Below are 27,634 nucleotides of genomic sequence, written 5' to 3' on the forward strand. Positions count from 1 at the left end.
CTGAAAATTTCCCACCGGATCGTCTGCACCGTGAGGATGACCGGACGCCGTATTTTTTCATTTTTCTTATTTTTGTCGGCGTTTTGGGGTCCCTGCCTGGCCAACGATGTCCTGGGATGCGGGGGATATGTCAGGAGTGAATTTGAGATCAACTATTCCCAAGTAGGGATTAAACTGTAAGTATAAACGGCGAATTAAGAGCCGGGGAAGGGCTTGTAGCTGTCACCGATAGCGTTTGACGGAGAGAAATGTTTCCATTCTTTCAGTTATTTCTACGTTTATTACTTCCGATTGAAGTTTGTTTTTCCGCATTTCATGGTTTTATGGTTTGTTATGAAGTTCTTGGCTACACGCTATTAACCTGATCAGAAATAGTCCATTAATTGGTGTAAATTATTCAGCATCCAATGTTTTTCGTTCGGCTTAGGGTAGCTAGGCTTAGGGCATTATTCGCCTAATTTGCTGTGGTTCATGTAATGCTTCTTTTTGAGTTGGCTAAGTCTTTCCAATTCAGTGACTTTCTTCAACAACAAGTATTTTTATATATGATAGAAATTTCGGTAACTTTGGAAATGAAGCCTGACACTGATTTCTTGGTGAAAACTTGTTTTTTTTTTTGAAGGCTGTGGCTACGTTTACAGTATTGTAAGACCATGTCTATGGACTATTTTTCCGGGAGTTCTGGCCGTGCGTAGGCAGTGTGGAATTCTTAAACTCTGCTGTAATCACAGTACCAAATCAGCCAGAATGGAGTGTTGGCTGGTCAAAAGAAAGGGGTAGACCTAGAGACAGACCTATGCAAGATGCACTCCATCCTACTGTGTGCCTTTGGAGGATATCGGTCTTTTAGGGCAAGAGTTACGGGAGAGTAGATTTTATGCAAACAGTTGATATATATTTCCATGCATAGGCCAACTAGTTAGATTTCTTTCACATTTTACTCACTTGATTTCCCTTGCTTACATCATCTGCTACAATTCTGTCTGGTTATTGGTCACTCCCTAGAAAACAGACATTCTCAAGAGACAAGCAGAATGTCTATTCACCATCTTATCCTTCAAGTTCCTATATTTTTGAGACATAAAATTTCCCCTGAAATATATACAATTTACCATGTATCCACTAAGCCTGAATCTGTACCATCAAAAAATATCAAATGTAATTTTGAATTTAAAGACATATTCAGTTTAAATTGACACAATATTCGGAAATAGGCATGCAATATAGCAGTTTTTAGTTTAAGTTTGTAGATTTCTATTTAGCTAATGCAAATTTACAATATATGTTCCCCAAAAATCACAGAATTAATATTTGCACAGTGAATGATAGAATATACCATTTAAAACCTGGGTACTTCTGATGGTGATAATGGAAGAACTCTTTTTTATTTTGATTTTGGCAGCTTATCTATGCCTTTAGTAAAGAGGATGATAATAGCAATTAATGCTTTTATTTTCTAGGTTCACAAAACAAGGTAACCTGAAATATGAAACAGAATGTGCACCTAATAATGGATACTACTTTATACCTTTGTATGACAAAGGCAATTACATTATCAAGGTATTTATTACATTTGCATTTGCAAAAATGTTTGATATATATATATTCGGACAGTTCAGAAGTTTTAGTTCATATGAACTGTATTCTTATATAAAATATTCTTTGGTTATAGAGTATGTGTATGATTGTGTGCGTGTGTTTGTGTATATATTATACATTATATAGTATACATATACACACACAAAAAGTTTCAGGAAAAATGGGAAAAAATGTAATGTGTCTTTACTGATTTCCAGGTTTCTCCTCCTCCTGGCTGGAGTTTTGAACCAGAGGAAGTGTCCCTGAAAGTAGATGGTGAAACTGATGCTTGCAGTTTAGGACAGGATATCAATTTCCATTTCCAAGGATTTGCTGTCATTGGAAAGGTGAGCAAAGTTTATAGGTTTGGTGATGTTCTTGGAAGCTTGTTTGAAAAAAAGTATTGACATTGTGGAGGATTTGTATTACAAAGATCAGTAGGGCCTTTATATGTGGAAATTTATATCTGTTTCTCTTTTACTGAACATGGAGCTGTGTTCTAAGAATCTTTTCTTGAGTGGCAGGTAAATGATAGAAGTAAATGCCACTTGAACTGTTGACTATAATTTCAGACCACGAGGTTAGAATACATAGGCCTATTGAGTTCATTTTCCAAGAAGTTCCCAAGCTCAACCCTTTTATCATGACTGTTAATGGTCATAGGGAGATGATCATCATATTTAGTGGGGATATCTTCTAACAATCTGAAAGAAATTAAGGACTTATTAACATATCAATTTCTACACTGATTCAGGTTCTGATAACTAGAAAAGACTTCAGTTAGAGCCACAAGAGATACATCCCAAATGAAATTAGAAATCCTGTTAGTGTAGCTTCTTTTGCTGGTAAGACATTTGACTGCTAAAAAACATGATGGTAATGAAGGTCCCACAGATAATGTTTCCACAGATACATAGCCCAGTCACTTGTAATGCCAGAAAATAAGAATGGTCATTGTATGGAAAGATGCATGCTTATTTAAGTATGGACAGCGTATTAGGTCAAATAATAAACCCTGCTTTAGATCACAAGTGAAACCTTTGCTGAGAGAAAATGTGGAAATAGACTTTTTAAGATAGGAAACTGACTCTTTGGAAAAACAGAAAAGTACATTGTTGCATTTATTTCTTGTCATTAGATGTTATCTTTTAAAGACTTCTTTAAATTTAATTTTCCACAGGTTGTGAGTATCGGCAGTGATTCTGGGCCTGAGGGAGTAATAGTATCGCTTTACAAGGATGACTCGCTTGTCCAGACAACAAAGACTGATAGTGATGGCTCTTATGTCTTCACGCCCCTGTCATCTGGTGTATACACTGTTGTAGCAAGTCACCCTACCTGGACACTGCTTATTGACAGAGTAAGTTTAATGATTTTTTGTGTATGGTCCTTTGATGTTATGTATAGTAACTATGAGAGAATAAATAGGCAGCAAATTATTTTAAAACTTCCATTATATATATATTATTTTTTTTTTTCTATTCTTTATTCAGGTAACTGTAGAAGTTGCAGATGAAAATGGAGATGCTGGTTCATCCTTGGTTGTTGGTGGATACTCTCTAAAGGGGAGTGTGATGTCAGATGGACAGCCTACTCCTGGAGTCAGCTTTGTGTTTCATTCAAAAGAAAACCCAGCTGTTACTCCAAGTAATTAGAGCTAATGCTTTTCATTAATTTTTATATAATATTTGTAGAGATTACTGTTATTGTGTTCCATAACCACTGAATTCTCCATAAGAGGAATTTAACCTAAAGTGAGTGTAGTATTAAGTAGAAATCTGAGCTACATTTTTCATGCGATCCCTTCATTCTTTCTGTATTTCTGCACTTTCTAAAACTTATATTTTATCTTGACAGAATGTTCCTCTGGCAGTCCAAAGGGATACCAAAATGTGATTGGAGTGCCTGTAGTGTGCCATGTAGTGTCTGATGAGAAGGGTGTCTTCCTCTTTGGATCGGTCTCCCCTGGCACGTACATCCTCACACCTTTCTTCCAGTCTGACACCACCAAGTATGAAGTTACACCAGATAAGCAGGAGATTGTAGTGGGTCATGAAGATATCACTCTTCAACAGCCTTTCAAGGTAATGTCCTGTAGATTTTCCCTTGAGCATTAGTTCTTTTCCATAGAAATTTACAGATGCAACAAGAAGTCCTCATTATTATGCTTTATTTGATATTAAATAATTAAGGTGAAAATGTTTTTATTAAAGCATACATTTCTCAGTTAATGGGTCTCAAGGCATACAAAATTAATGCTGGTCAAAATTTTACCTGTTAGTTAGATATTTTTGGTGAAAGCTTTTCTACGACCAATTTTTGTGTATCATTTGTCATGTTAGTCATTGCAAAGTGACCAACATAGGTATACTTATGGTTACTAGCAGAAATTTGCACTCATCTGAATGTTATCATAATAAATTACATAGTAATTGTGATGTAAAAATGTGATCTTCCATGGGCCACATAAACATGTCTCATAGATATATGAGACATATACTACATGCTGTAGTAGTAGACTATATACTATAGTTGCCCTGTGCTAAATTGACAGAGAAAGCATACTTCTCTTCCATAGCAATGTAGCTGACTTGTTAATATTTAATGTTTATGTTGCTGTTAATTTATTCACACAAAATTCACACTTTGTAATTGAACTTCTTGCCTTAAAAATAATTAAATGAATAAACAAACTTAGATAATTTTGGCACCTTTGCACTTAACTCAGTCAGCACATATGGCAAGAATACATGCCATGCCCACTGTAATATAAGTTTATTTATTGTCTTTACACATAGATGGCTCTGCAAGTGCTTAGTCACCAAGGAATCGGTTATTAGTCCTATTTATCTCAACTGTGTATCCTTTTTCTTGATTTTCAGAAAGTTTCTTTTGTATTATTTCATAGTCTTTAATGTAACCAAGACTTTAATAACAATTTAGTATTCATAATATCAGTAAGAAGAGTTACAGTATTGATATCAACAGAATTAGAAAGAAAAACTTTTTTTCCAAAATTTCAAGGAATCAGGAAATCAGGAGCGGTCACTAGGGCCTACTGATAGACTCCTTGGTGCTGAGCACATGTGGAACCATCTGTATGTAACAAAATTCACAAAAAACTACTGGAGACAGTACATAAATCCATAGTGATTGGGTTAATAGAGGATAGAAAAAAAAAAGCAAGTTAAACATGTATCACAGAATGGCCAAAGTTAAGTAAAACATTAAATGAAAGCAATCCAGTATATACTTGTTTTGTAAAAAATAGGCTAGATATACCCCATATCATATGAATCATATAATTATTTGATAGTGACAGTGCACAACAGGCCACTTGCCTCAGACATTGCTATTTCTAGACTATTCTACCAATGGAAATAAAAATAAATATTAATATTTGTAAGCCCTGTGATTGAAAGTGCAGTCATCCTAAGGTGATCACTCTGTCAGTGTAGTTTTTTTCAGTACCATTTTACTTCAACTTGGCAAATAGTCTGTATATGTATATCCAAGCTATACCATTTATTTATTTGTTTATTTATTTATTTTTTTTTTATTTATTTTTATTTTTATTTTTTTATTATTTATTTTTTATTTTTTTATTACTCTGTGTTTGATGTTATTTTTTCCTGTTTAGTTCGTAGAAGTGATATTGCCCTTGACTGGTACTTTTTGTGGTCCAGTTTAACATAATTATGTGTAAAGTGTTAATGCACAGTAACAGGTCTGAGTATTAACTGTGAATAGATAGTTATGAGCTGTGTTTCTCTGTAACTTTAGGATATAATGATTACAGTCTGAATTTGTCACCGTTTCCTTGCTTTATTGTTTAACAGAATAGTTTATATGTGCACATGAGTGTTACACAGTAAGAGGCAAAGACCGGGAAGATCATATGATTTTTATGATATGAAGAAATGGCCAGCCTACTTCATGGGTGCATTTAAAAGCAAACAAGGGAGTAAGTGAATTCTCAATGCAATTGCATATTTATCTTTAACTATTCATCTCTAGGTTGAAGGCTTCAGTATCAGTGGAGTTGTACGTAAATCAGCTGGCGAGGACCCTGTGGTTGGAGCAAAGGTTGTTTTAGACAAGACTCGCTCTGCTTCTACAGACATTGATGGACGTTACACCTTCCAGAATGTACAGTCAGGGAAACACAAGATAAAGGTAACAACAGGTAAGATAATATAAAAGGAATTCTGCCAGTCATTTCACACTTGCACTTCAAAAACCCCAGTGTAAAATTGATAATTATACCTTTAGCTCTTGTTTGGAAGTATGAGTTTACTCCCATATTTTGTACTATGTCTCTATAAGTAATCATCTTATAGAAAACTTGTAATGATGCTATGGATGCTGCATGCTGGTTACCTGTCCTTACGCTCCTATACGGTGTCTTTTAATTGCTAGTAACTTGTACTGGAAACTATGTCAGTGCTAGGATTCAACTTGTTCACATACTGATAGATGATTAGTGATGACAGTAACAGAGAATTCATGTTAAGTGCTGATGGGTAAATATAATCTTTAATTTCCCCTCATGTAGATGTTTTCAGCAGTTTACAATTGTAAACAATTTTGATTTTTTAATTATTGTTATTAACACCAAGAGATGAACAGCAGTAAATTGTAACATGAAGCAGTGGCTTGATAATACTGACTTTCAAAGTTTTCCAAGGATGACTGTGATAGTAATGCATCATAATAATAATAATTATAATAATAATTATTATTATAATTATAATAATAATAATAATAATAATGGTAAAAGTAATAAGATATGATTTATTTCCAGACAAATTTGAGTTTGATGAAACAGTAGTGAGCGTCAGTCCACAACGACCATCTGTAGCAGATATCTTAGCAACAAGATATCAAGTCTGCTTCTTTGTCAATGTAGAGAAAACAGCAACACATTCTGGACCTTGGTAAGGAAATATGTGCTCATCATATTATGCAAGTTTTAATAACTCTTTTGATTAATAAAAATGGTTAAAGGCTAATAGTTAAAGTAAATAAATATTCAGACATCAAAGTCATAGAGCACTAGATTACTAAAAAGCAACTTCTGAGTTTATTCTTTGACAGTTTTTTAGTAATTTATTTCATTTTGTATTGTATTCTAGGACCATAGAGACTGTTAACGCCAATGACCAAAATATACGGAAGCAACTACAAACTGACACAGATGGACAAGGTTGCATTTACCTGCCAGCCGGAATGTACACAGCTGCTATTAAGTTATCTTCTGCTGCTGATGAAGCTGGCATGAGGTAAAGTGTGATTTAGAAATATTGTAGTATTACTAATGTTACTGCCATTGACAAGAATGTGATTAAAGTGGAATTCCTCAAGTGTTTTGACAAAAAAGTGGACCATAAGCAGTGCATGGAATTATGATAAGAGCATGTATTTGAATTTGCTTTTATTGGAGGAATGACACCAAGGAAAATATATACTAAACAGTTTGTCTTTATCTAAAAATTATTCAGTTGACTGAATTCATCTTCCTAATCTTTGTTGATACCAACTAAATTGATATTCCTTTACAGGTTTGGTCCTGTTGAACATGTATTCACTGTAACATCAGAGCCAGTCAGTGATCTGGTCTTTTCACAGTTCCTTGGTGAGGTGACTGGAAAAGTGACTTGCCTAGAAAAGTGTCCAGATCTAACATTAGTACTAAGGCCATCTCGAGCAAGCTCTGGAGCACCACAGACTACTATAGCTTCAGATGGAAAGTTTGTTTTTAAGGATATTGTCCCTGGGTCATACCAATTAAGTATTCAGAAGGATGAATGGTGCTGGAAGCATAAGGTTGTGCCAGTAACTATCAACACCCAGAATGTTGAGGTGTCACTTGAACAAGTTGGGTATCAGCTAACTGTTGCCTCCTCTCATGAAACAACACTAAGTTACAGCACCAGTAATGGGGCAACAGGAACTGTGGTTGCTCAGAAGGGCAACACGGTAGTGTGTGTATCAGCATCAGGTGTTTACACATTCACACCTGTTGGATGTCATAAATTTGGAACATCTCAAATTCAGTGGGATACTGCTGCTCCAAAACTGATCTCATTATCAGCTACCAAGCATCAACTGACTGGAGCAATTAGGGCAAGCGAGGTTGCTTCTTTCACTGTTGGGGTTAAATCTGGAGGTCAAGTTAGTATTCTTGGTCCTCTAAACCCATCACCAGAAGATCCAAATTTGTTTGTATTTGAACACTGGGTACAAGAAGGTGAAACCATTGTGCTAACACCAGGCTCACCAACCAATTTGTATCAGTATGAACCATCTTCTCACACAGTTACAATGCCAGAAGATTGTGTTCTGGATGCAGTAACTTTCACGGCTGAACGTGCACTCTTTATCTATGGCCGTGTTACTCCTCCTTTGGGTGGTGTGACAATAAATGTAGAAGGAAATGGTGAAATTCACACATATACTACTGATGCTGATGGAAAATACACAGCTGGTCCACTGGATAATTCAGTTCAATATAGTGTGTCTGCTGAAAAGAAGGGATATGTCATGAATGCCTTGAAAGAAAAAGGTCACTTTGAAGCTTACAAACTGGCTGAGGTTATTGTTGAAGTAAAAGATGAAAATGGAACTCCTCTGCCTGGTGTGTTGATCTCCATGTCTGGTGGGAAAAGCTATCGTCAGAATAGTTTGACTGAGAACGATGGCACAATTGCCTTCCTTTCTCTGACTCCAGGTGACTACTTCCTTAGACCCATGATGAAAGAGTACAACTTTGATCCTCCATCAAAAATGGTGACTGTAGATGAGGGAGCAACCATCATGGTTGGCATCAGGTAAGATATTTTGAAAAGTGGGTTTGTATTTGCAATAATTTTCATAATGTTTTGTGATGGTTTTGTTTTTCTCTTAAATTTAATGAATCCTATTGCTGTAAGAGTCATTTAAGTTTTAGTACTACCTGATTAATCAGTATTTCATTTTAGATGGTCATAGTTTGAATATTGCTGTGTACTTTCCCTATAATGTACCCACATGTAATATTACTCTGCACTTTGCAGTGGTATTCGGATCGCTTACAGCATCTATGGTCAGACTGCTTCACTGAGTGGAGAGCCAGAGACAGATGTAGTGGTTGAAGCAGTTGGCAAAGGAAGTGAATGTGAGCAGTATCAAGAGGAAGCGGTGTCTGACAATCAGGGAGCCTTTAGGATTAGAGGATTACTTCCCAAGGTATGAAGATCAAAATTATTTAAAGATATAATGGATGACCTGAAAATATGAGTTATGGGTTTTCTGTGTGATATTGTTTAATTGTATGTACTTTTCAAGTTATAGTTATTATTGATTTGCTTTCTTTTTCAGTGCCATTATGATTTGAGGCTGAAAGTAGGTAGTGGAGTAAATCAACATGTCCAGAGGACCTTGCCAGCATCACGTACAGTCCATACTGACAATGATGACATTCGTGACTTGAAGCTTATTGTCTTAAGGCCATTCACACAAATGGATGTTGCTGCAAAAGTCAACACCGATCCTCAACATCTTTCATCTCTTGTGGCAAGACTTTACCGTGAAGACCTTCCAGATTCTCCTATTCACACTGTTAAACTGGGTCTTCATCCATTCTTCATGCTTCCCCCAATGACAGCTGATAAGCGTACTTATTTCTTGCGTTTGGACTCTAATCTTCCAACTTCACAGTACGACTATTCATCTCCAGAAGTTACTTTTGTAGCTGATGCAGCCTTCAAGCACTTGAATCTCAGTTTCCAGCCAACTTTGAGAAGTGTGGACGCTGAATTAAACCAGGGAACTGTTCTAGGATTTGTGATTGCCATATTAGTCGTTGCTGCAGCATTTAATTACAACAGACTTGGTCCCTTTATGGAAAGAGCGTCAGATATATTAAAGAGCTTTGCAGCACCCAGATCATCCCAGAAATTCTCCAGTTCTTCATCAGATATTCCAATTATTGAAGCTGTTAGGAAAGAAGGTGAAATCCAGAAAAATTTAGAGCTGTGATATGTATGTCAGTCAAGCCATAAAAAAGTTTTGAATGAAAAAGACACTAAAAAGACTGTGGGTAATGTATTACTTGTTAAACCCTTAAGAAACGTTTGATAAGATTTGATATTGATCCTTGTTATACAGTATGATTGTGTGTGTGTCATTTCAAAAGATTTAGATTTTTAAATGGTTACAATGATTTGGACTTTATTTTCATTTTGATGTTGCATTGTACCATTCCATCTTTGAAAATTTTCAAAAATTGTTTTTACTGTGTAATATATTTGTTCTGAAGGAATATTAAAAATAAAGAAACAAGATGTACAGGAGATAAAGAAAGCTAAGCTTTAGTTGCACAAATCTGTATATTTATGTTTTGCTCTTTCTCCATTATTGTAAGTATTTGTTGTAATAATATTGTTTTACTTTTTGGAAAAAAAAAATATGTATACCTTCTGCATTTCATTAACATTATACCTATGTTGTACAAGTAAGCACATAATTCAAATCTTGATACAGGCAAGTTAGCTGCTGCAGTGCATACTTATTTGACATTCTCAAATACATTTGAAGACAGATGATCTACAAACCTATAATATTTAATTGACATCAGTTTATTAAAAGAAAAACAAGTTACAGTCAACAGTGATTACCCATCAGGAAATACATCTGATTTGATATATGATATATATAAAATAAATGTTCCATAGAAATTAATGTACATTTACTAGGTTTTATGTACTTGACTAAATCCATGTAACAGACCATACATTTTTAAGTTATATATGAACTGGGCTATAGACATAGACATTACAAATCTTGAACATAGTATATTAGCCATTTGGAAGTTGTTTACACATTCAAATATCACAGAATAATTGAGAATGGAAAAAATACAGCAGAAATCAATAATAATGATGAATTAAGAATTGCACTGGTACACTGAATATGTGACTGAAAATATTTCAAAATATTTCTTATCTTAGTTCTTTACACCCATGGTGTCCATCCTTCATATAAGGTTGCCAAGTTGTCTAAATTTGTGGCTTCCCTGATGGTGTAGTCCACCTGGAAAAGAAGTAAAATAAAAATGTCAGTGACAGGTCTTTAATTAGGGTGTTAATTTTAATTCTCTTTATAATTTACTTTTCCTCATTCTACAGTCCCAAATCTTCACTACAAATCAGGAGAAATTATGTATTGTTTATATACTACAAATCAGGAGAAATTATGTATTGCTTATATACACAGTTTTACTGACTTTTTGAAGAGAAATCAATAGAATAAAAATTTTAGTTAGAAATGCAACAAAGCTAATAAAAAGCAATTCATCAAATTAAAGCTTCTATTACCTGTTAACATAATATGAAAATGAACAGCAATGGAGTTCCATTCATCTTTGCAATAAGAAAGGAAAAAAAAAATCTATTTACAGTACACAGATAATATGCCTGCAATCACAAATCTGAAGGATCTGGTGGGCAGTGAAAACATTAAAAAAAAAGTTACCTGTTCTGCCACTGATGCTCTCCTAGAGGGCTCGAGATCCCTTCCTTCTAGTTTAACTTTGACTCGGCGCCAAACATTAAGAGCATATGCATTATGCTCTTGGACAACTGTAGAGATATGATAAGAGTTTAGAGAATAATTCACAAGTCATGATAAATTTCAGGCACTCATTCCAAAGTAATTTGAGAAAGTCAGATGTTTCTCTTGCAACTGTGGTGTGTTTGATAGAGTCATGTCTCTAAAATTATGTACTCAATTTTGGAATTTGTCAATCATGTAATACTAAAACAAAAGCAATACAACCCATTGTCCTTTCCTTTTCTTATTGCCCCAACACCCCACCCCAGCCTACACTCATTTAGTAAACACCCATTACTGCATAAGAGGATGAAGCAAATTCTTGAAGTTCTGTGGTTAATTGTGTTTTGTAGTTGATTTGTAAAGTAACATAACCATAGTAACTCCTGTGATTGAGTAATTTGGTTATTTTACTTCCTCCCCCTATACTATGAATATACTATAGCCAATTAATATGCAGTACTATCTAAACTTTAGTTCCGTGAAAAGGTTGGGCAGAATCAGTTTTCTAAATGTATTGGCATGACTGGTCCAAGTTCAAACTCTTGTAAAGAAAAACACAGTTAAAAGCACTGCATAAATATCTGTCTATGAGTAAGAAAAATATAAGTTAAATAAATTTATGACTTACCTTTTCCTGTAAGTGGATGTCTCTTTACCTTCATCCTGGAATCAGGAGTGAAAGTTTTCGAAGGTGACATGACAACACTTGACTGCCGCAGTAATGGGGGCCTTCGAGGCTCTCCATTTGTCTCTTTAAGAGATTCTGCTTCTTCCTGTGCTTCCTCTACTACACATTGATTGCCAAATTCTACCAATTTGTCATATATGGTGCCTGGGTAATAGGTAAAAACTGTCAAAATTCATTCTTATTTAATAATTTCTTTTACATAACAAAAAACAAAAATTACATAAACAGATTTTTATCAACATTATTATTATCTTCATTAGTTCATCTCATTTTCCTAACAACTGATTCAATTTCTTTGGAAAAAAAAGGATGTATGATACAAAAATTAACTTCCATAATAAAGTTTAAAACTTGTACTTCACCTGTTTGCATAGTTACTTCCTGCAGCTTCTGCAAATATGCCTTTGCCTTTTCAGGAGACAATGGATCATGTAGCATTTGCCTGATGAGCCCAGAGATGCTCTCAGAATAAGTGCGGTAAAGTGCCAGGTACTCATCTACACCAGCTAGTCCTCCCTCATCCTCAAACTGTAAAACATTTTTTTTTTTTTTTTTCAAGATTCAAGTTTAGAGATTTGACCTACTGTAAGATATTCTTACACTTTAACAATTTAATTCTAAGGTATATAAATTTCCTGTATTACTAAATAACTAATCTCTGAGATAAAGTTATATAATAATTGATAGAAAATCTTTAATTCAGGCTAAAGTCATTTGCACACAAACAGACTTGCAACTGTCAGCCTATTTATATTCTTTACCTTTGCCATGCTCTTCAGTAGTGCCCTGATGTCAGACATGAATTTATGATGTGTAGTAAGGTGGGTCCTCAAGGTAACAACATTTAAACGAACATTTTCTGCAGCCTTCCTAAGCTCCCTGCTCTGGTCACTCACTAATTTTGTGAGGAGTTCAATGTGGTCTGTGGGGGATGTGAAGTAGGATGTTTATTATTTGTCAATGATTAAATTCAAGAGAGAAAGAAAACAAATGAAAATGAATGAGTGAAAAAACAAAGATAAGAGAATATTTGCAATTTTGTTAAAAGATTGAAAGTGAGTGAATGATTGCACACATTTAGAAAAGGAACACAATCAACACACAGCAAAACAAGAGACAGAGAAACAAGTAACATTGTACCTGACACTGCAACAGATGCATTCTGGATCCACTGTGTGTTAACATCAGCTGGCAGATGGCAAAGTGTGACCAGCATTTCCTCTTGTGGACTTACAGTAGAGTGATACCGTTCTAAAAGCATGCAGCTTTCTTGGCAGGTATTCAGTACCTGTTGGTTATACAAAGTCATTTTTTCAATAAGAAATCTTATCAAGAAAAAAATGCATGTTAACCATATTAAAACAAAAGATCAAAATAACTCCAATGTCTATGTAATAGCATAAAAGTGTAACTATACACTGAATGTTTTCTAATTTTAAAAATGCAGTAAACACTACATCACTATTAACATTTCTATATAAATTTCCTTTTCCTTGCATGTAAATTCAGTAAGCTGACAATACTTACTGAAGTGAAATTTGCATCCCAAGTGATGGCATCTACTGTATGAGTTCGAAGAGCCTCATAATGCAGCACAGCATTACAGAGAGATGCGACTTCCTTACTCTGATGTACAAGTTGACTCACACCTTCAAGAGCCACTTCTACACCATTACTGAATTCCTCTAATGCCTATAAATTGAAGAAAGGAGTAAAAATTAATTGGTATATGCATAAACTATTTAATGCCACTAAATCCTATTCTTAACTCTAAAATATTTGAGATAAAGAGCAATGCTGAGATGAAAAGTAATACAAAGTTTGAAGACCACATTAACAACAAATACCTGAGCTATGGTTGGGTTTGAACCAGCTGCCCACTTGAGACGCTGTTCAACATTTCCAGTCAAGTTGGTGTACTTTTCACGCAATTCTGACACATTCTGGTGCAGAGCCAAAAGCGTGCTTACATTTGTTCTCAATTCTCCTAGTAATGCACCTCGACCTAAATACACAAAAAATTATCAGATTATCTACAGATATGCACAGTAAATAGTAACTTTCAAAGATAGTTGATTATTAAAAAGAATATCAATCAGAAATAATATAAGCTGTTGAAAGAACAGAGCACCAAGAATCAGGTAATTCAATACATTACCTGGCTGGACTGATGGTGCTACAACTCGTTGCTTTAGGTAATCTTCATTATACCACTGATGTCCCAGATGCTGAGCTGTCACACGCTGATGTGTTGTCCGCAGCCCTTCTGCTTCACCTTCCCAGTGTCTGAAGTCCATACATAAAAAATCTGAGACTTTGTATATGGCCCTCATAAATAGATAAATAATACACAAGTGCTATGACGAAGTCTCCCATGAAGATATGCTTTTATAATGACAAAAAAATATAACTGATTATGTAATGAATCTAAACTCAGAGAGTGTAAAAGGGTTAATAGTCTTTAAAAAACCTTTACTTGACATCTAAGTAACTGCAATGAACAACATACAAATATTTGTGCATACCTCAGGAGTAATTTCTTGCGGACTGCATTAAGATGAAGAGTGAGAGCTGCTGCAGCAGAAGAGGGCAGTGCAGGGTCCAGGCTGTGATGAGTCAAGCAACATTCTAATGCCTCTTGGACTATGTTATCTAGATTCACCCTGCCTTCTGTGCCTACATCCCTCGCTTCAATATAACCTGTAAAACCACGTTATTTTATCTTCACATAACACGGAAACTTTAGGACCTACATGCGCTAAATTAGGAAAATTTTCTTTCATAGTTCATTTTTCACCACTAGTATACCTTTTTTTATTTAGCATTACAACCTTGTTCATTAAATTTCCAAAGTTGTATCGACAAACAAATCAGACCATTTCAAATAAAATGCTTATTTCAAGATTTCATGTAATAATTATTGGATAAAGTTGGTGCTGCAAAAAGCTAGTAGAAATAGACAGGAATCCCTGGTTAGAAGACTACCATACTGTGACCTTTAATCTATTCAACACTGCTAAAATTTCTGGAAATGTTTGGTAAGGCTCGGGTGCATTAGTGTCACTGCTCTCAGCTCACAAATGGGCATTATTCTGGCCACTAGGAAGTGGGCTCATGATGAGAATAAGTGTCATCTTGCATCTGGGATTCAGCCATGATGTGATTGGGTGCCACCCAGTGCAAATTGGTTAAATCTCAAACAAGAGGTAGAAACAAAGAAAATATGCTTTTGTATGAAATAAATACTACATGATAATAATAATAATAATAATGATGATGATGATGATGATGATGATGACGATGACGATGACGATGACGATGACGATGACGATGACGATGACGATGACGATGACGATGACGATGACGATGACGACGATAATAATAATAATAATAATAATAAAAATAATAATATTAATAATAATAATAACAATAATATTAATAATAATAATAATAATAATCATTATAAAAATAAGTGCATAAGCAAGAGAAAAATCTAAGTTCAATGTATGTGTAAAAAACATCCTTGACATGGGATTGGGTATAACCTACAGCTTTTCTTATAAGACTGACTTACCAGATACATTGATACCAAGTTTCTGACAGTGTAGTAGAAGCAGATGTGTTGCCAGGTATGAAGGTAGACCAAGCAGCAAGAGAGATACACAATCACTTGCATACCGACGAACAATTCTTTGGAGCCTCTCCTCGTCACATAAACTGTTGCTATTTCTGTTACCTATATGAGATAATACTGGTTAGTGGCTTGTTAAACTTCAATAAAATTGTTCTTTATATGATAATATATATGGTAGATATAATGTCAGAAATATATACAACGGTGCTTACCAATAGGATCATCTCTCCTGAATGCTGGGGAGGACTGGTATGCAGTGGAAAAGAAGTCAACAATAGTCTGGACCTTCTTCACTCTCAGCAAGGATCGTAGAACCTGGCGTAAACTTGGGTCATGGAGTGGAGCCTGCATGACAAAATATGATGAAAAGAATTACGAGTTATAGAATAAAAATTTTTTCTTTGCCTACTAAAGACTCAGAAATAATGTAATCACCTCACTTTCTTTGATTACATATGAAAACCCTCTTTCTCATGTTATCTTTACCATTATCTCAGCAGCCTCCCTTGCTGTATCTACTCTTGGCCAAGGCTGCGGCAGCGGCGCACTGCTAAGGGCATCCATGAGTTGGTCTAACTGGGTCTCGACTGCCTCAAAGAGCAAGTGGAAGCCCATGAGGAGCATCTGTCCCTGACTCATGTCACTGCTTCCATCAGAGGTGATTCTGTCTATCACATTCATTAGCTGATTATGAAGGTTCGTTGCTTCTTGGAGAGCTTCTTCATGACGAGGCTAGAAAAGGTATATGGCTTAATACAACTCCATAAAAATAGTAAATCATTTTATTAAATTCATGCAATATTATTATATCTTGCAAGAGAAATAATTCTAATAAATGTACACTTAATGTCAGAGAAAAAAAATGTTTAAAGGCACATTTCTCATTCTCTAAGACAAAAATCTATAGACATACTGGCATCATAAGGATCTTTAGCCTTAGGTGTGTGGTGAGGTGCTGGCAGAGTGCAGATGGTGGAGTGGGGGAACTGGATACAACTGCTTGGAGTTCTGTAGCTAGGCTGATCACTGAGGGTTCTCCACGCCAGAACAGTCTGACACCCTCTACAATGATGATTCCACTTGTGTTCAAAACCAATTCCTGGAAATCGTAAGAGTTCAAAAGGTTTAGTTGAAATAGTAAACACAATATTTAAAAACTTCATCTTTACACACACACACAAAAAAAAAATAATAAATTAATAAAATAAAATAAAAGTTCAGTGAAAAACAAAGCTGTCAGAATAACTAATGAATGAAGCATTGTATCAAATAAAGGCCAACTTTAGAAATCAACTGAACCTAGACATCTTTTTAAAAAGAAGCCAAATAAATAATTTACTTTAATATGCTTTAGTTTTTTAAATATTTTCTTGTGTCAGAAAATGGCTTAGCTTGAGATGATAACCAAAAATGGCAAGATAGAGGCAAACCCCAATTCCACTTTATGTATTGTATTGTCATATTTCAAGCAGCTTATTATAATTAATCCTTATTTTCTGTTATTTAGTGTTAAAAATAAGACAAGCTTAATGCATAGTAACATTAAGCTGGATTTCCATTATGTTTCTTTCAGGTACCCAACTAAGATCGTAATTTTCTTGGCTCTTATTTCAGAATATAACAAACAATAATGCACTTCCAAAGCAAGATACTGCAAAATGTAATATGGATACAAAATACTTACATGGAGACTTGCAAAGACATCATGTAATGCTGACATAGCTTGAATGACAGGAGTCTCCTGTGGGTACGCTGGAGGGGAGTGTGTTGTCAAAAGGGTGACAAGTTCAACCATTCCACCTAGAGTAACCATGCTCTCCCTCAACCACCACAACCCCCCTATTGTCAGGTCTACTAGTCCTTCGCCAGCTCCTGCAGCCGTTTTGTCAGCACGAAGCCTGGGGACAAAACCAAAAAATTGATGTTTCTTAGATTCATAATTGGAGATGCTGTATAGAGCAAGTTCCTTGGCTAAACATCTATCTTTTGAAGACATGTTTCTAAATTCTGATAAAATATCCAAAATGAAGGTAAATCTGTTCTAATATCTTTTATAAGAAAGAGCTAATAATAAAAAAAAAATTCTCCCCAATTTGGTTTCTCATATCTCATATAATATAAGCTTTATTTCCTTTTTTATTTACTGCTCACAAATACTTCCTAAATAAATTGCACGACTATTAAACAAACCTGGCACTCGTGAGCTGAGTGAGAGAGTTGAGAAGGGCGCAAGTCATTGCTGCAACACCGGATATTCCATGCTCAGTTACAAGGGTTGACAAAGCAAGGGAAGTCTCTTGGACAGTGTTCACTACCATTACTCCGTCATTCAAACCCTCTGAGCGCATCCTTTCATACACCTATTTGTGAAAAAAGAATAAGTATGTGTTAATTAAATAAATCTACCTGAATCAAATTATGCCTCTCCTTTTTTTCTCCACAATCACTTGACACTCAAATATATCAACAAAGAAGTCTGAACATCAAACATGCAAACAGAAATGGACCACAAGCTCAAACAGAAACTTACCTTCTGTAACTGTGATGTAACTTGAAGGGATTTACTTTGAAGCTGCATGTCTATGTTACAAGCTTGACTTATTGCTGTGGCGTCTGGAGCCTCACGATGACTCTTGCTGATCACCATCTGCACACTGATATTTAGATGATATTTAGCTTACTATCTCTCAGTTTCATTTCTTTACCCCATACTTTTGAGTCTATTATATCTAAAAAATATATCTATCTAATATATATATCTATTTAAAAATGATTCCATTTACCTAATATTTCATCTGAATAATATATAGCATAAAATAAGCTCTGTTAACCATGGTTTTGTTTTATACATAAATATATTTTTCTGAAATATACTTGGCTCTGTAAGTGCTTAGATGCCAAGGTGTCAATTAGTAGGCCTATATGACCTCCCCTGGTTCCTCCATGACCTAATTTCTATTTCTATTATCATTGTTATCATAATAATGATATCAATATTAAAAACAATTGTAACTAATGCTAATAAAAGAAGGTTAATAGGTAATTTTCAAGAAACTCTAGTAACCTTTGGAGACTAAGTGCCATATATGTGTAAAAAAACAATAAAACAAACTATAGAGTGTATGTTCCTGGCATCAATGAGCTGAATTTGGCTGATATACTATTTGCCAATGCCTTTATCAGACCAAACCCCATTCAACTGTGCAGAATTAACAAATCCTTACTTATTCAGTGAAAAGTCTTGCAGGAGTGAAGTAAGCCACACTAGTTGTTCTGACAGCCTATGTCGTGAAAGATGATCAGCTGGGTAATTCACCCAAACACCCCCATACTTTATCAGTAGATCAAGGCTGGCACCTAAAACATTCTGCACCTGGTTCACTACTTTGCTCAGCTCAACTGTATGGGAAAAGGAAAGATGGTTAAATAGATGATTCATAAATGAAAAACACATACATAAGCATACCAAAGCACCCATGCACACACTTGACATAATAAAATTATTCATCATTTATATATTTCATGTGAACTGCCTTAACATTCTGCATTTTTAAGAGTGGAAAATACAATGACAAGGCCACAAAAAAGCAACAAAGAAAACAACTTACCTTCAGTATGTTCACACTGTGTGGCTAGCTGACCTTGTCCAGCCTTGGTGAGAAACTCTGTCACAGGAGCCACACTGGCTAACATCACTCCTGCATTGCTCACTTTGGCTCTCCATTCACCTGCTTGGCCTCCTTCAAACACTCTAGCTGCAGTCTAAAGATTGGAGAGAGAAAAACATACATCCTACCCTATTAATCCATGAAGGAACAAAATATTCATTATATAGTATAATATTTCTTAGGTATCATACAGCATGTAATAAGAAATGAAAATACAAAATGTTTGACATATCAATTCTTTATGCTCATTATACATCACGAAAGGAAGCATATCAGTTTTCTATAGTTTCATAACAAAAATATCATCAGTTCATACCAAATACAGAGTATGCCAGTGTTTCACTTCTATCAGCCTTGTATTCACTAGCTCTTTGGCATGGTCCATTGACTTTTTGACTATGGCATATTCCTCATAACGTGGACGGAGACCATAAAGGTTGTGCTGTGGATTAGCTTCTGCTTCCTAAAAAGTATATAAAAAATAAGTAATATATTGTAAGCAAATCATGTACATTACTGTTTTCAGAAACTATACATGATACTTTGAGGGAGCAAGATCAATTAAACCTTTATTTTAAAAAGCAACTAACTTGCTGAGTTACACATCGTAAGTCAGAATCCATTTGAGATATATTTCTTAAGGGACCCAGTAAGGTGAAGAATGCAAATCAAAATATTTTATCACATCTCAGACACTAGAACAATTCCTCCCTTCTGTGGTGCAATTGCAATTGTTTAGGGTTTACCTTGAGCATAGCCATGAGGTGGTGGCCATCCTGCAGGTTAGCCTCAGCATCTGCTTGAACCTCATGTGCCTTTTGCCACTCCACTAAGCTGAGTTCCACACTGGGTATGCACTCCAGAACTTCAGATCTTCAAGGCACATAATATACGGGAATTAATAACACACAACAAAAATGTTTCATTATTATACTAACTACACAAACAAGATAATATATTATGCATATATTCTCAACAGCTGGACTATAACACACCAATGTACCTACTTATTATTTAGCCAGTCAGCTTTCATTTCTGCTATTCTCACAGCAAACATACTGAGCGTGAGACCTCGTTCCAGCTGCTGCCGACTTTGTCTTGCACCTGATACCAGAGCTTGGTCACCACCATACACGGCACCTGTTGGTTTCAGAAGTAAAAATTACCTTATATCCTATCAATATAAATCTGAATATTGAGATATCTAAATTTTACCACCCTAAAAATAAGAAACTGTATTTCTTTTACTTACCAGCATAGCCTGATTCACTGTCTGGTGTCCAGTCAACTAGTGGATCATAAATAAAGGCTTCTAGCAAGGTCAGAAGAGTTTCACGTCCCCTTCGCATGGTCCTCAAGACCTGCTCACAGGCATTCCTAAACACACCCTGAAGAAAAAACAAAAAAAATACATACCAAAGACAAAGTAGGGTAAAACAAAGCTGTTTTTAATAAAGATATATGTACTACTTCCTAAACTGCCTAAAATATGCTCTGAGAAGAAAACATCATCTTCTAATTTACCTCAGTTCCTGTCACTCCAAGTGCTGCCTCAATGTTATGTGTCATGCGATATGGCACTCTCTCTGGGACACGTAGGTTTTTACCTTTCTCAAAGCACACATTGTAATCAATGTGAACCACCTGTAAATATGATGCATGATTATTTATAAAGGCACTGTTTAAACTTTCACATTATTATCTTAATATGAAAACTTAGATCTTAAAAATGCACTATAAAGAATACTATTTCCTGTAAAAACTTTATGTACATTTACACCTTAACAAACATTATTTTTACCTCTCCAGATGTTAGGTTAACAAGAACATTATCCAGATGCCTGTCACCAAGACCAATGATATAGCCAATGATGGACATCACTGCTGTGGAAATTGAGTACGTCTGGGTCAAGCGCCACCAGTCACCAGCACTGACACTACACATCCACAATTCCCTGCAAAATAAATTGAACATTAAAGTTGGAACATGATCTCAAACTAAATTCTATGTCTATTCACTATCTCCTAAATAAAATTCTTACCTGTATACAGTCATACAACATCTGAACTAAATATACATAAATAATCAATATCTAAAGTTCTTGTAACTGCTGCAGATTCTAGAAAGCATTTCAATTGGTACATATCCCTCAGAGTAGGGATGTGTACCAGTCAAATGGCTGGAGATCAAAAGAGGGTTAAGAAACATCAGGGTTGATTTGGGCTTAAATGAAAGCTGCCATTTGTGTAAGAAGTACAAATGCATAAGATAATACAGCACATTAAAATTACTACTTTTTGAGGCATGGTGGTATGCTAAGTTCAATATTAAGTTATATCTCAGAAATATAACAATTTCAAATATTATGCTGAAACATTTATGACATTATATATGGGTTCTAAAACTTATTAATATTATTATTATTCACAGAAATATAGACAGTGTAGGAACAGAAAAAGAAACTGAAGAAAGAATAACAAAATGCAAAAGTGATACGAATTTTAATGAGAAACCATAATGAAGGAAAAGAGTAATGGAATTTCAGTCTCTAAATTACAAAATTTACTTAGGTTAATATCTATTAATCTACTTGGTTATTTTATATGCCTGGGTGTCAATGGGACATCAAGGACTCCACGAAGGGGTTGATAGTTTAAAAAGACTTGGGGCACTGCCTCTGAAAAACTAAATAAGATAAAGATAATACCTGTGACAATTTATAATCAAGCTAAGTTTGAAAAGACATAAACCTTTTGTAAATACCTTGAAAGCAGATTGGATGGAGTCTCTTTAATCAGGTCTTTCAGAACATCCCTCAGAATGCCAAGAGGCCATTCCTTACGGTTATCCAGGCTGACTCCTGCCTCTCGTAGTTTGGGTGTCAACTTGCTGTAGTACAGTTCTGAAGGCCGTGGAACTTGTGGGGGAGCTGATGAAATAGATGGAATAAGATGAAAAATGGAATATCTTAGAATAACAAACAAAAAACAAAACAAATGTACGCACACACAAAAAAGGGGGGGGGATAAAAAAAATAAATAAATAAAAATAAATAAAATTATATATATATATATATATATATATATATATATATATATATATATATATATATATATATATATATATATATATATATCTTCTTTTAATGGTAGGTTCATGTCTGAGCCGCCGTGGTCACAGCATGATACTTAATTGTAGTTTTCATGTTGTGATGCTCTTGGAGTGAGTACATGGTAGGGTCCCCAGTTCCTTTCCACGGAGAGTGCCGGTGTTACCTTTATTTTTTTTTTTAGGTAATCACTCTCTCTATTTTTAGCCGGGCTTGGGACCAGCACTGACCTGGGTTGGCTTGGCCACCCAGTGGCTAGGTAGGCAATCGAGGTGAAGTTCCTTGCCCAAGGGAACAACGCGCCGGTCGGTGACTCGAACCCTCGAACTCAGATTGCTGTCGTGACAGTCTTGAGTCCGACGCTCTAACCACTCGGCCACCGCGGGCTTATATATATGATATATATAGACATAATATATGGACATATATATACACTTATATAATATATATATATCATATAATTTATATATATATATATATATATATATTAATCACCAATACACGGCACCTGTTGGTTTCAGAAGTAAAAATTACCTTATATCCTATCAATATAAATCTGAATATTGAGATATCTAAATTTTACCACCCTAAAAATAAGAAACTGTTTTTCTTTTACTTACCAGCATAGCCTGATTCACTGTCTGGTGTCCAGTCAACTAGTGGATCATAAATAAAGGCTTCTAGCAAGGTCAGAAGAGTTTCACGTCCTCTTCGCATGGTCCTCAAGACCTGCTCACAGGCATTCCTAAACACACCCTGAAGAAAAAACAAAGAAAAATACATACCAAAGACAAAGTAGGGTAAAACAAAGCTGTTTTTAATAAAGCTATATATACTACTTCCTAAACTGCTTAAAATATGCTCTGAGAAGAAAACATCATCTTCTAATTTACCTCAGTTCCTGTCACTCCAAGTGCTGCCTCAATGTTGTGTGTCATGCGATATGGCACTCTCTCTGGGACACGTAGGTTTTTACCTTTCTCAAAGCACACATTGTAATCAATGTGAACCACCTGCAAATATGATGCATGATTATTTATAAAGGCACTGCTTAAACTTTCACATTATTATCTTAATATGAAAACTTAGATCTTAAAAATGCACTATAAAGAATACTATTTCCTGTAAAAACATTATGTACATTTACACCTTAACAAACATTATTTTTACCTCTCCAGATGTTAGGTTGACAAGAACATTATCCAGATGCCTGTCACCAAGACCAATGATATAGCCAATGATGGACATCACTGCTGTGGAAATTGAGTACGTCTGGGTCAAGCGCCACCAGTCACCAGCACTGACACTACACATCCACAATTCCCTGCAAAATAAATTAAACATTAAAGTTGGAACATGATCTTAAACTAAATTCTATGTCTACTCACTATCTCCTAAATAAAATTCTTACCTGTATACAGTCCTACAACATCTGAACTAAATATACATAAATAATCAATATCTAAAGTTCTTGTAACAGCCGCAGATTCTAGAAAGCATTTTAATTGGTACATATCCCTCAGAGTAGGGATGTGTACCAGTCAAATGGCTAGAGATCAAAAGAGGGTTAAGAAACATCAGGGTTGATTTGGGTTTAAATGAAAGCTGCCATTTGTATAAGAAGTACAAATGCATAAGATAATACAGCACATTAAAATTACTACTTTTTGAGGCATGGCTGGTATGCCAAGTTCAATATTAAGTTATATCTCAGAAATATAACAATTTCAAATATTATGCTGAAACATTTATGACATTATATATGGGTTCTAAAACTTATTAATATTATTATTATTCACAGAAATATAGACAGTGTAGGAACAGAAAAAGAAACTGAAGAAAGAATAACAAAAAGCAAAACTGATACAAATTTTAATGAGAAACCATAATGAAGGAAAAGAGTAATGGAATTTCAGTCTCTAAATTAGAAAATTTACTTAGGTTAATATCTATTAATCTACTTGGTTATTTTATATGCCTGGGTGTCAATGGGACATCAAGGACTCCACGAAGGGGTTGATAGTCTAAAAAGATTTGGGGCACTGCCTCTGAAGAACTAAATAAGATAAAGATAATACCTGTGACAATTTATAATCAAGCTAAGTTTGAAAAGACATAAACCTTTTGTAAATACCTTGAAAGCAGATTGGATGGAGTCTCTTTAATCAGGTCTTTCAGAACATCCCTCAGAATGCCAAGAGGCCATTCCTTACGGTTATCCAGGCTGACTCCTGCCTCTCGTAGTTTGGGTGTCAACTTGCTGTAGTACAGTTCTGAAGGCCGTGGAACTTGTGGGGGAGCTGATGAAATAGATGGAATATGATGAAAAATGGAATAACAAACAAAAAAATAAAACAAATGTACACACACACACACACAAAAAAAAGGGGGGGGGGGTATTAAAAAAAAATATATATATATATTATATATATATATATATATATATATATATATATATATATATATATATATATCGATATATCTATCTATCTATCTATCTATCTATCTATCTATCTATCTATCTATCTATATATATATATATATATATATATATATATATATATATATATATATGTATATATATGTATATATATGTATATATATGTATGTATATATACATACTAATTATATTATGTATATATTATATATATTATTATATATATGTATATTATATTATATTATATTATATGATATAGTATTTTATATATATATATATATTATATAATATATATATATAATATATTATATATATTATATATATATAATATATATATTATATATATATATATATATAATTTAATATGCATGTGTGTGTGTGTGTGTGTGTGTGTGTGTGTGTGTGTGTGTGTGTGTGTGTGTGTGTGTGTGTTGTGTGTTGTGTGTGTGTATGTGTGTGTATGTGTGTGTGTATGTGTGTGTGTACGTGTGTGTGTACGTGTGTGGTGTGTGTGTGTGTGTGTGTGTGTGTGTGTGTGTGTGTGTGTGTGTGTGTGTGTGTGTGTGTGTGTGTGTATATAAATATATATATATATATATATATATATATCTATATATATATATATTATATATATATATAATATATATATATATATATATATCATGATATATATATATATATATTATATATATATAATTTATATACTAGTATATATATATATTATATATATTATATATTATTTATAATATATATATATATATGTATGTATGTACACATACTTATATATACATATATACATCATACATACACTATCATACATACAATCATGTATACATTCATACATACATATATATATATATATATATATTATATATATATATATGTATATAGTGATATTTATTATTTTATATATATATATTATATATATATCAAAGTTTGATAATACTTGGCAACCTCATTGCAAATATTGCCTTCTATATGATCATAATCCTAAATCAACCATAAATTTACATTGATGGAAGTGCACTAAATATACTATGCATTAGATACAAGGCCAATATAATAACAAAATCCTCTACAAGAACCAATCTCACAAATTAAAACAAACCTTGTGGATGGATGGATGCAGCTGAGGAATGATTTTTGAGCAACAACGCATGTGCTTCCCGTTGCTGCCAGCGCTTGTAGAGACCGAAGAGAGGCGTTGCACTGCCAACCCACTGAATAAGGCCTGATCGTGGTCCAAGTGGCACCACAGAATAGTATCTGGCTCGATACACACAGTCCTTTACCCCTAGAAAGATCATCAATTTTGTATCATCTAGAGATAATGTGACTGACTTTTTAAAAATATTTGTAATTGCTACAGACTTCAAGTCTAAATCACTTTTCCATCTAATGATCTTCAATTGACTCCTAATGTCAGAGCAGAGATTCCAAGAATCAAAGCAAGTGATAATAATACATCTTTTTCTAATGATTCCCATCAAATAATTTAATTACCTCTGGTTCTTCTCCAACATTGTATTAACAATTTCTAAGAATTGCATGATCCTCTCATCCAAGTGCAGATCTTCCAGTCCTTTGAACAAGTATGTATATCTGAAAAAAAAATTGTAATAATAAAAATAAAGATTAATTAACCCATTGCCGACGGGTGGCATGTACGTACATGCCATGGCATGGCGGACCAATCTCACAAGCACGTAACGCACATCCATAAGTATGAAATGGACATCGCCATGAGTTTTTTTTTGTTACAATCACGGCAAAAGTTAATTTTTTCCGTGAAAGTGTGATAACTTCTAACATTTCTCATTTTTAACAAACAAACAAAACAAAATTGCAACAAACCTGAGCAATTTCAACTCCATGATTTTGGCCAACACCTGCTATTTTATTCGACTATAGACCGAATAATGATCAACTATGAGTCTATATAACACAAAAATACCCTCAGTCTCGATTTATCAATGACAATTTGGCTAATATAGAACTGTAAAAATATATAAAATTGAAAATACACACTATCACAGTAGTATTACGAAGAAAACGGTCATGGGATGCTGGCATTTGGCATGAGTGGTCGCGCATGCTCGGGCGACGATATAAGCCCCCGGCAGCGAGGCCCGGGCCACTATGAATGCTACCCGTCAATTATGGGTTAATATTCCAGTTAGGATCTTTGAACGCACTGGGATGACTAACTTATTCTATAGTTCTGTATTGTGTACAGTTTATAAGTACGCAAGTTATAAATAACTAAATACCATCATACAATAATCAATAATCATACAAAGTAACTGGCAATTCATCCTTTGAAAAATAATGAAAAGTGAAAAAAACAACAGCGAATAGAGGTATTCTTTATACATTTCTCTCACAATACTCACAAAGCTGTTTTAATACCAAGTACATTCATTCATCCTCTTATACAGTAATGAAATATCTAAAAGAAATTTAGCTGTGTTTAACAAATATAAATTTTCAAAACAGATGACTTACTTCTTGCCATCTGATCCTTGGAAGCTCAATTTCTTCGGCTTGGTCTTTGTGGGGAGAATCGATATGTTTCCATCTACTGATGCTATGGTGATAACCTGAAATTATTGATATTAATAATAACTGTAATATTAATAATTACATACATAATAATGATGATAACAGAAAAGAATATACTATGATAATGATGACATATTTTGTTGCTAATACTATTATTACTTATGATAATAAAAAAAAATGTGAGCAGCGTCACACAAAGCAGTAGTCACAATAGTATAATTAGTCATAAATTAGTCAACAAGGGAAAAAAGTTTATCCATGTTTGTCCCTTACCTGCTGTGAAGCTGACACTACACCTGGCATAGCAATTTTTGTTGCAGTCAGTGCTGCAAGTTTGGGGGAAATATCAACCATCTTGAGGGC

The 27,634-nt window shown here is 34.4% G+C and overlaps 3 protein-coding genes across 3 annotated transcripts; 1 reads left to right on the forward strand and 2 right to left on the reverse strand.

Annotated features, from left to right (window-relative positions):
- On the forward strand, nt 1–10,033 carry LOC119579440 (nodal modulator 1-like). Its single transcript, XM_037927245.1, has 12 exons — nt 1–176; nt 1,461–1,560; nt 1,797–1,925; nt 2,759–2,938; nt 3,072–3,225; nt 3,436–3,662; nt 5,596–5,764; nt 6,383–6,515; nt 6,714–6,860; nt 7,140–8,408; nt 8,634–8,805; nt 8,938–10,033. The coding sequence occupies exons 1-12, from the start codon at nt 37–39 to the stop codon at nt 9,595–9,597; spliced, it is 3,480 nt and encodes a 1,159-aa protein (XP_037783173.1). The 5' UTR covers nt 1–36; the 3' UTR covers nt 9,598–10,033.
- Nucleotides 10,032–23,948, reverse strand: LOC119579699 (serine/threonine-protein kinase SMG1-like). Its single transcript, XM_037927605.1, has 32 exons — nt 23,937–23,948; nt 23,811–23,821; nt 23,443–23,596; nt 23,166–23,285; nt 22,893–23,028; nt 22,774–22,780; nt 21,927–22,130; nt 20,964–21,117; nt 20,687–20,806; nt 20,415–20,550; nt 20,170–20,302; nt 19,909–20,035; nt 19,479–19,625; nt 19,103–19,256; nt 18,719–18,893; nt 18,025–18,148; nt 17,685–17,854; nt 17,179–17,392; nt 16,408–16,593; nt 15,981–16,226; nt 15,707–15,839; nt 15,435–15,596; nt 14,386–14,560; nt 14,019–14,146; nt 13,708–13,865; nt 13,388–13,552; nt 13,001–13,148; nt 12,622–12,782; nt 12,223–12,388; nt 11,801–12,004; nt 11,092–11,198; nt 10,032–10,650 (listed from the first exon to the last, which is right to left on the reverse strand). Exons 1-32 carry the CDS (start codon nt 23,946–23,948, stop codon nt 10,573–10,575), a joined length of 4,515 nt encoding a protein of 1,504 aa, XP_037783533.1. The 3' UTR covers nt 10,032–10,572.
- LOC119579441 (serine/threonine-protein kinase SMG1-like) lies at nt 22,891–27,634 on the reverse strand (the record flags this gene model as incomplete). Its single annotated transcript, XM_037927246.1, is given in 8 exon segments — nt 22,891–23,028; nt 23,166–23,285; nt 23,443–23,596; nt 24,407–24,572; nt 25,818–26,003; nt 26,213–26,311; nt 27,215–27,309; nt 27,545–27,634. Coding segments are annotated over 5 exon segments (555 nt in total), but the record flags the coding sequence as incomplete, so codon positions are not given.

This window comes from Penaeus monodon, chromosome 12, assembly GCF_015228065.2.
Source record: "Penaeus monodon isolate SGIC_2016 chromosome 12, NSTDA_Pmon_1, whole genome shotgun sequence".
NCBI lineage: Eukaryota > Metazoa > Arthropoda > Malacostraca > Decapoda > Penaeidae > Penaeus > Penaeus monodon.

What these genes read in the sequence shown, in the direction of transcription:
- LOC119579440 (XM_037927245.1), top strand. Translation starts at nt 37, where the DNA reads ATGACCGGACGCCGTATTTTTTCATTTTTCTTATTTTTGTCGGCGTTT. An exon ending in CTCTTCAACAGCCTTTCAAG is followed by an intron (nt 3,663 to 5,595) that starts GTAATGTCCTGT and finishes ATTCATCTCTAG; the next exon opens with GTTGAAGGCTTCAGTATCAG. An exon ending in TTAGAGGATTACTTCCCAAG is followed by an intron (nt 8,806 to 8,937) that starts GTATGAAGATCA and finishes TTTCTTTTTCAG; the next exon opens with TGCCATTATGATTTGAGGCT.
- LOC119579699 (XM_037927605.1), bottom strand. An exon ending in ACTGGCATACTCTGTATTTG is followed by an intron (nt 19,257 to 19,478) that starts GTATGAACTGAT and finishes TCCAATCTTTAG; the next exon opens with ACTGCAGCTAGAGTGTTTGA. An exon ending in GGGAGGCTGCTGAGATAATG is followed by an intron (nt 15,840 to 15,980) that starts GTAAAGATAACA and finishes TTTGTCATGCAG; the next exon opens with GCTCCACTCCATGACCCAAG.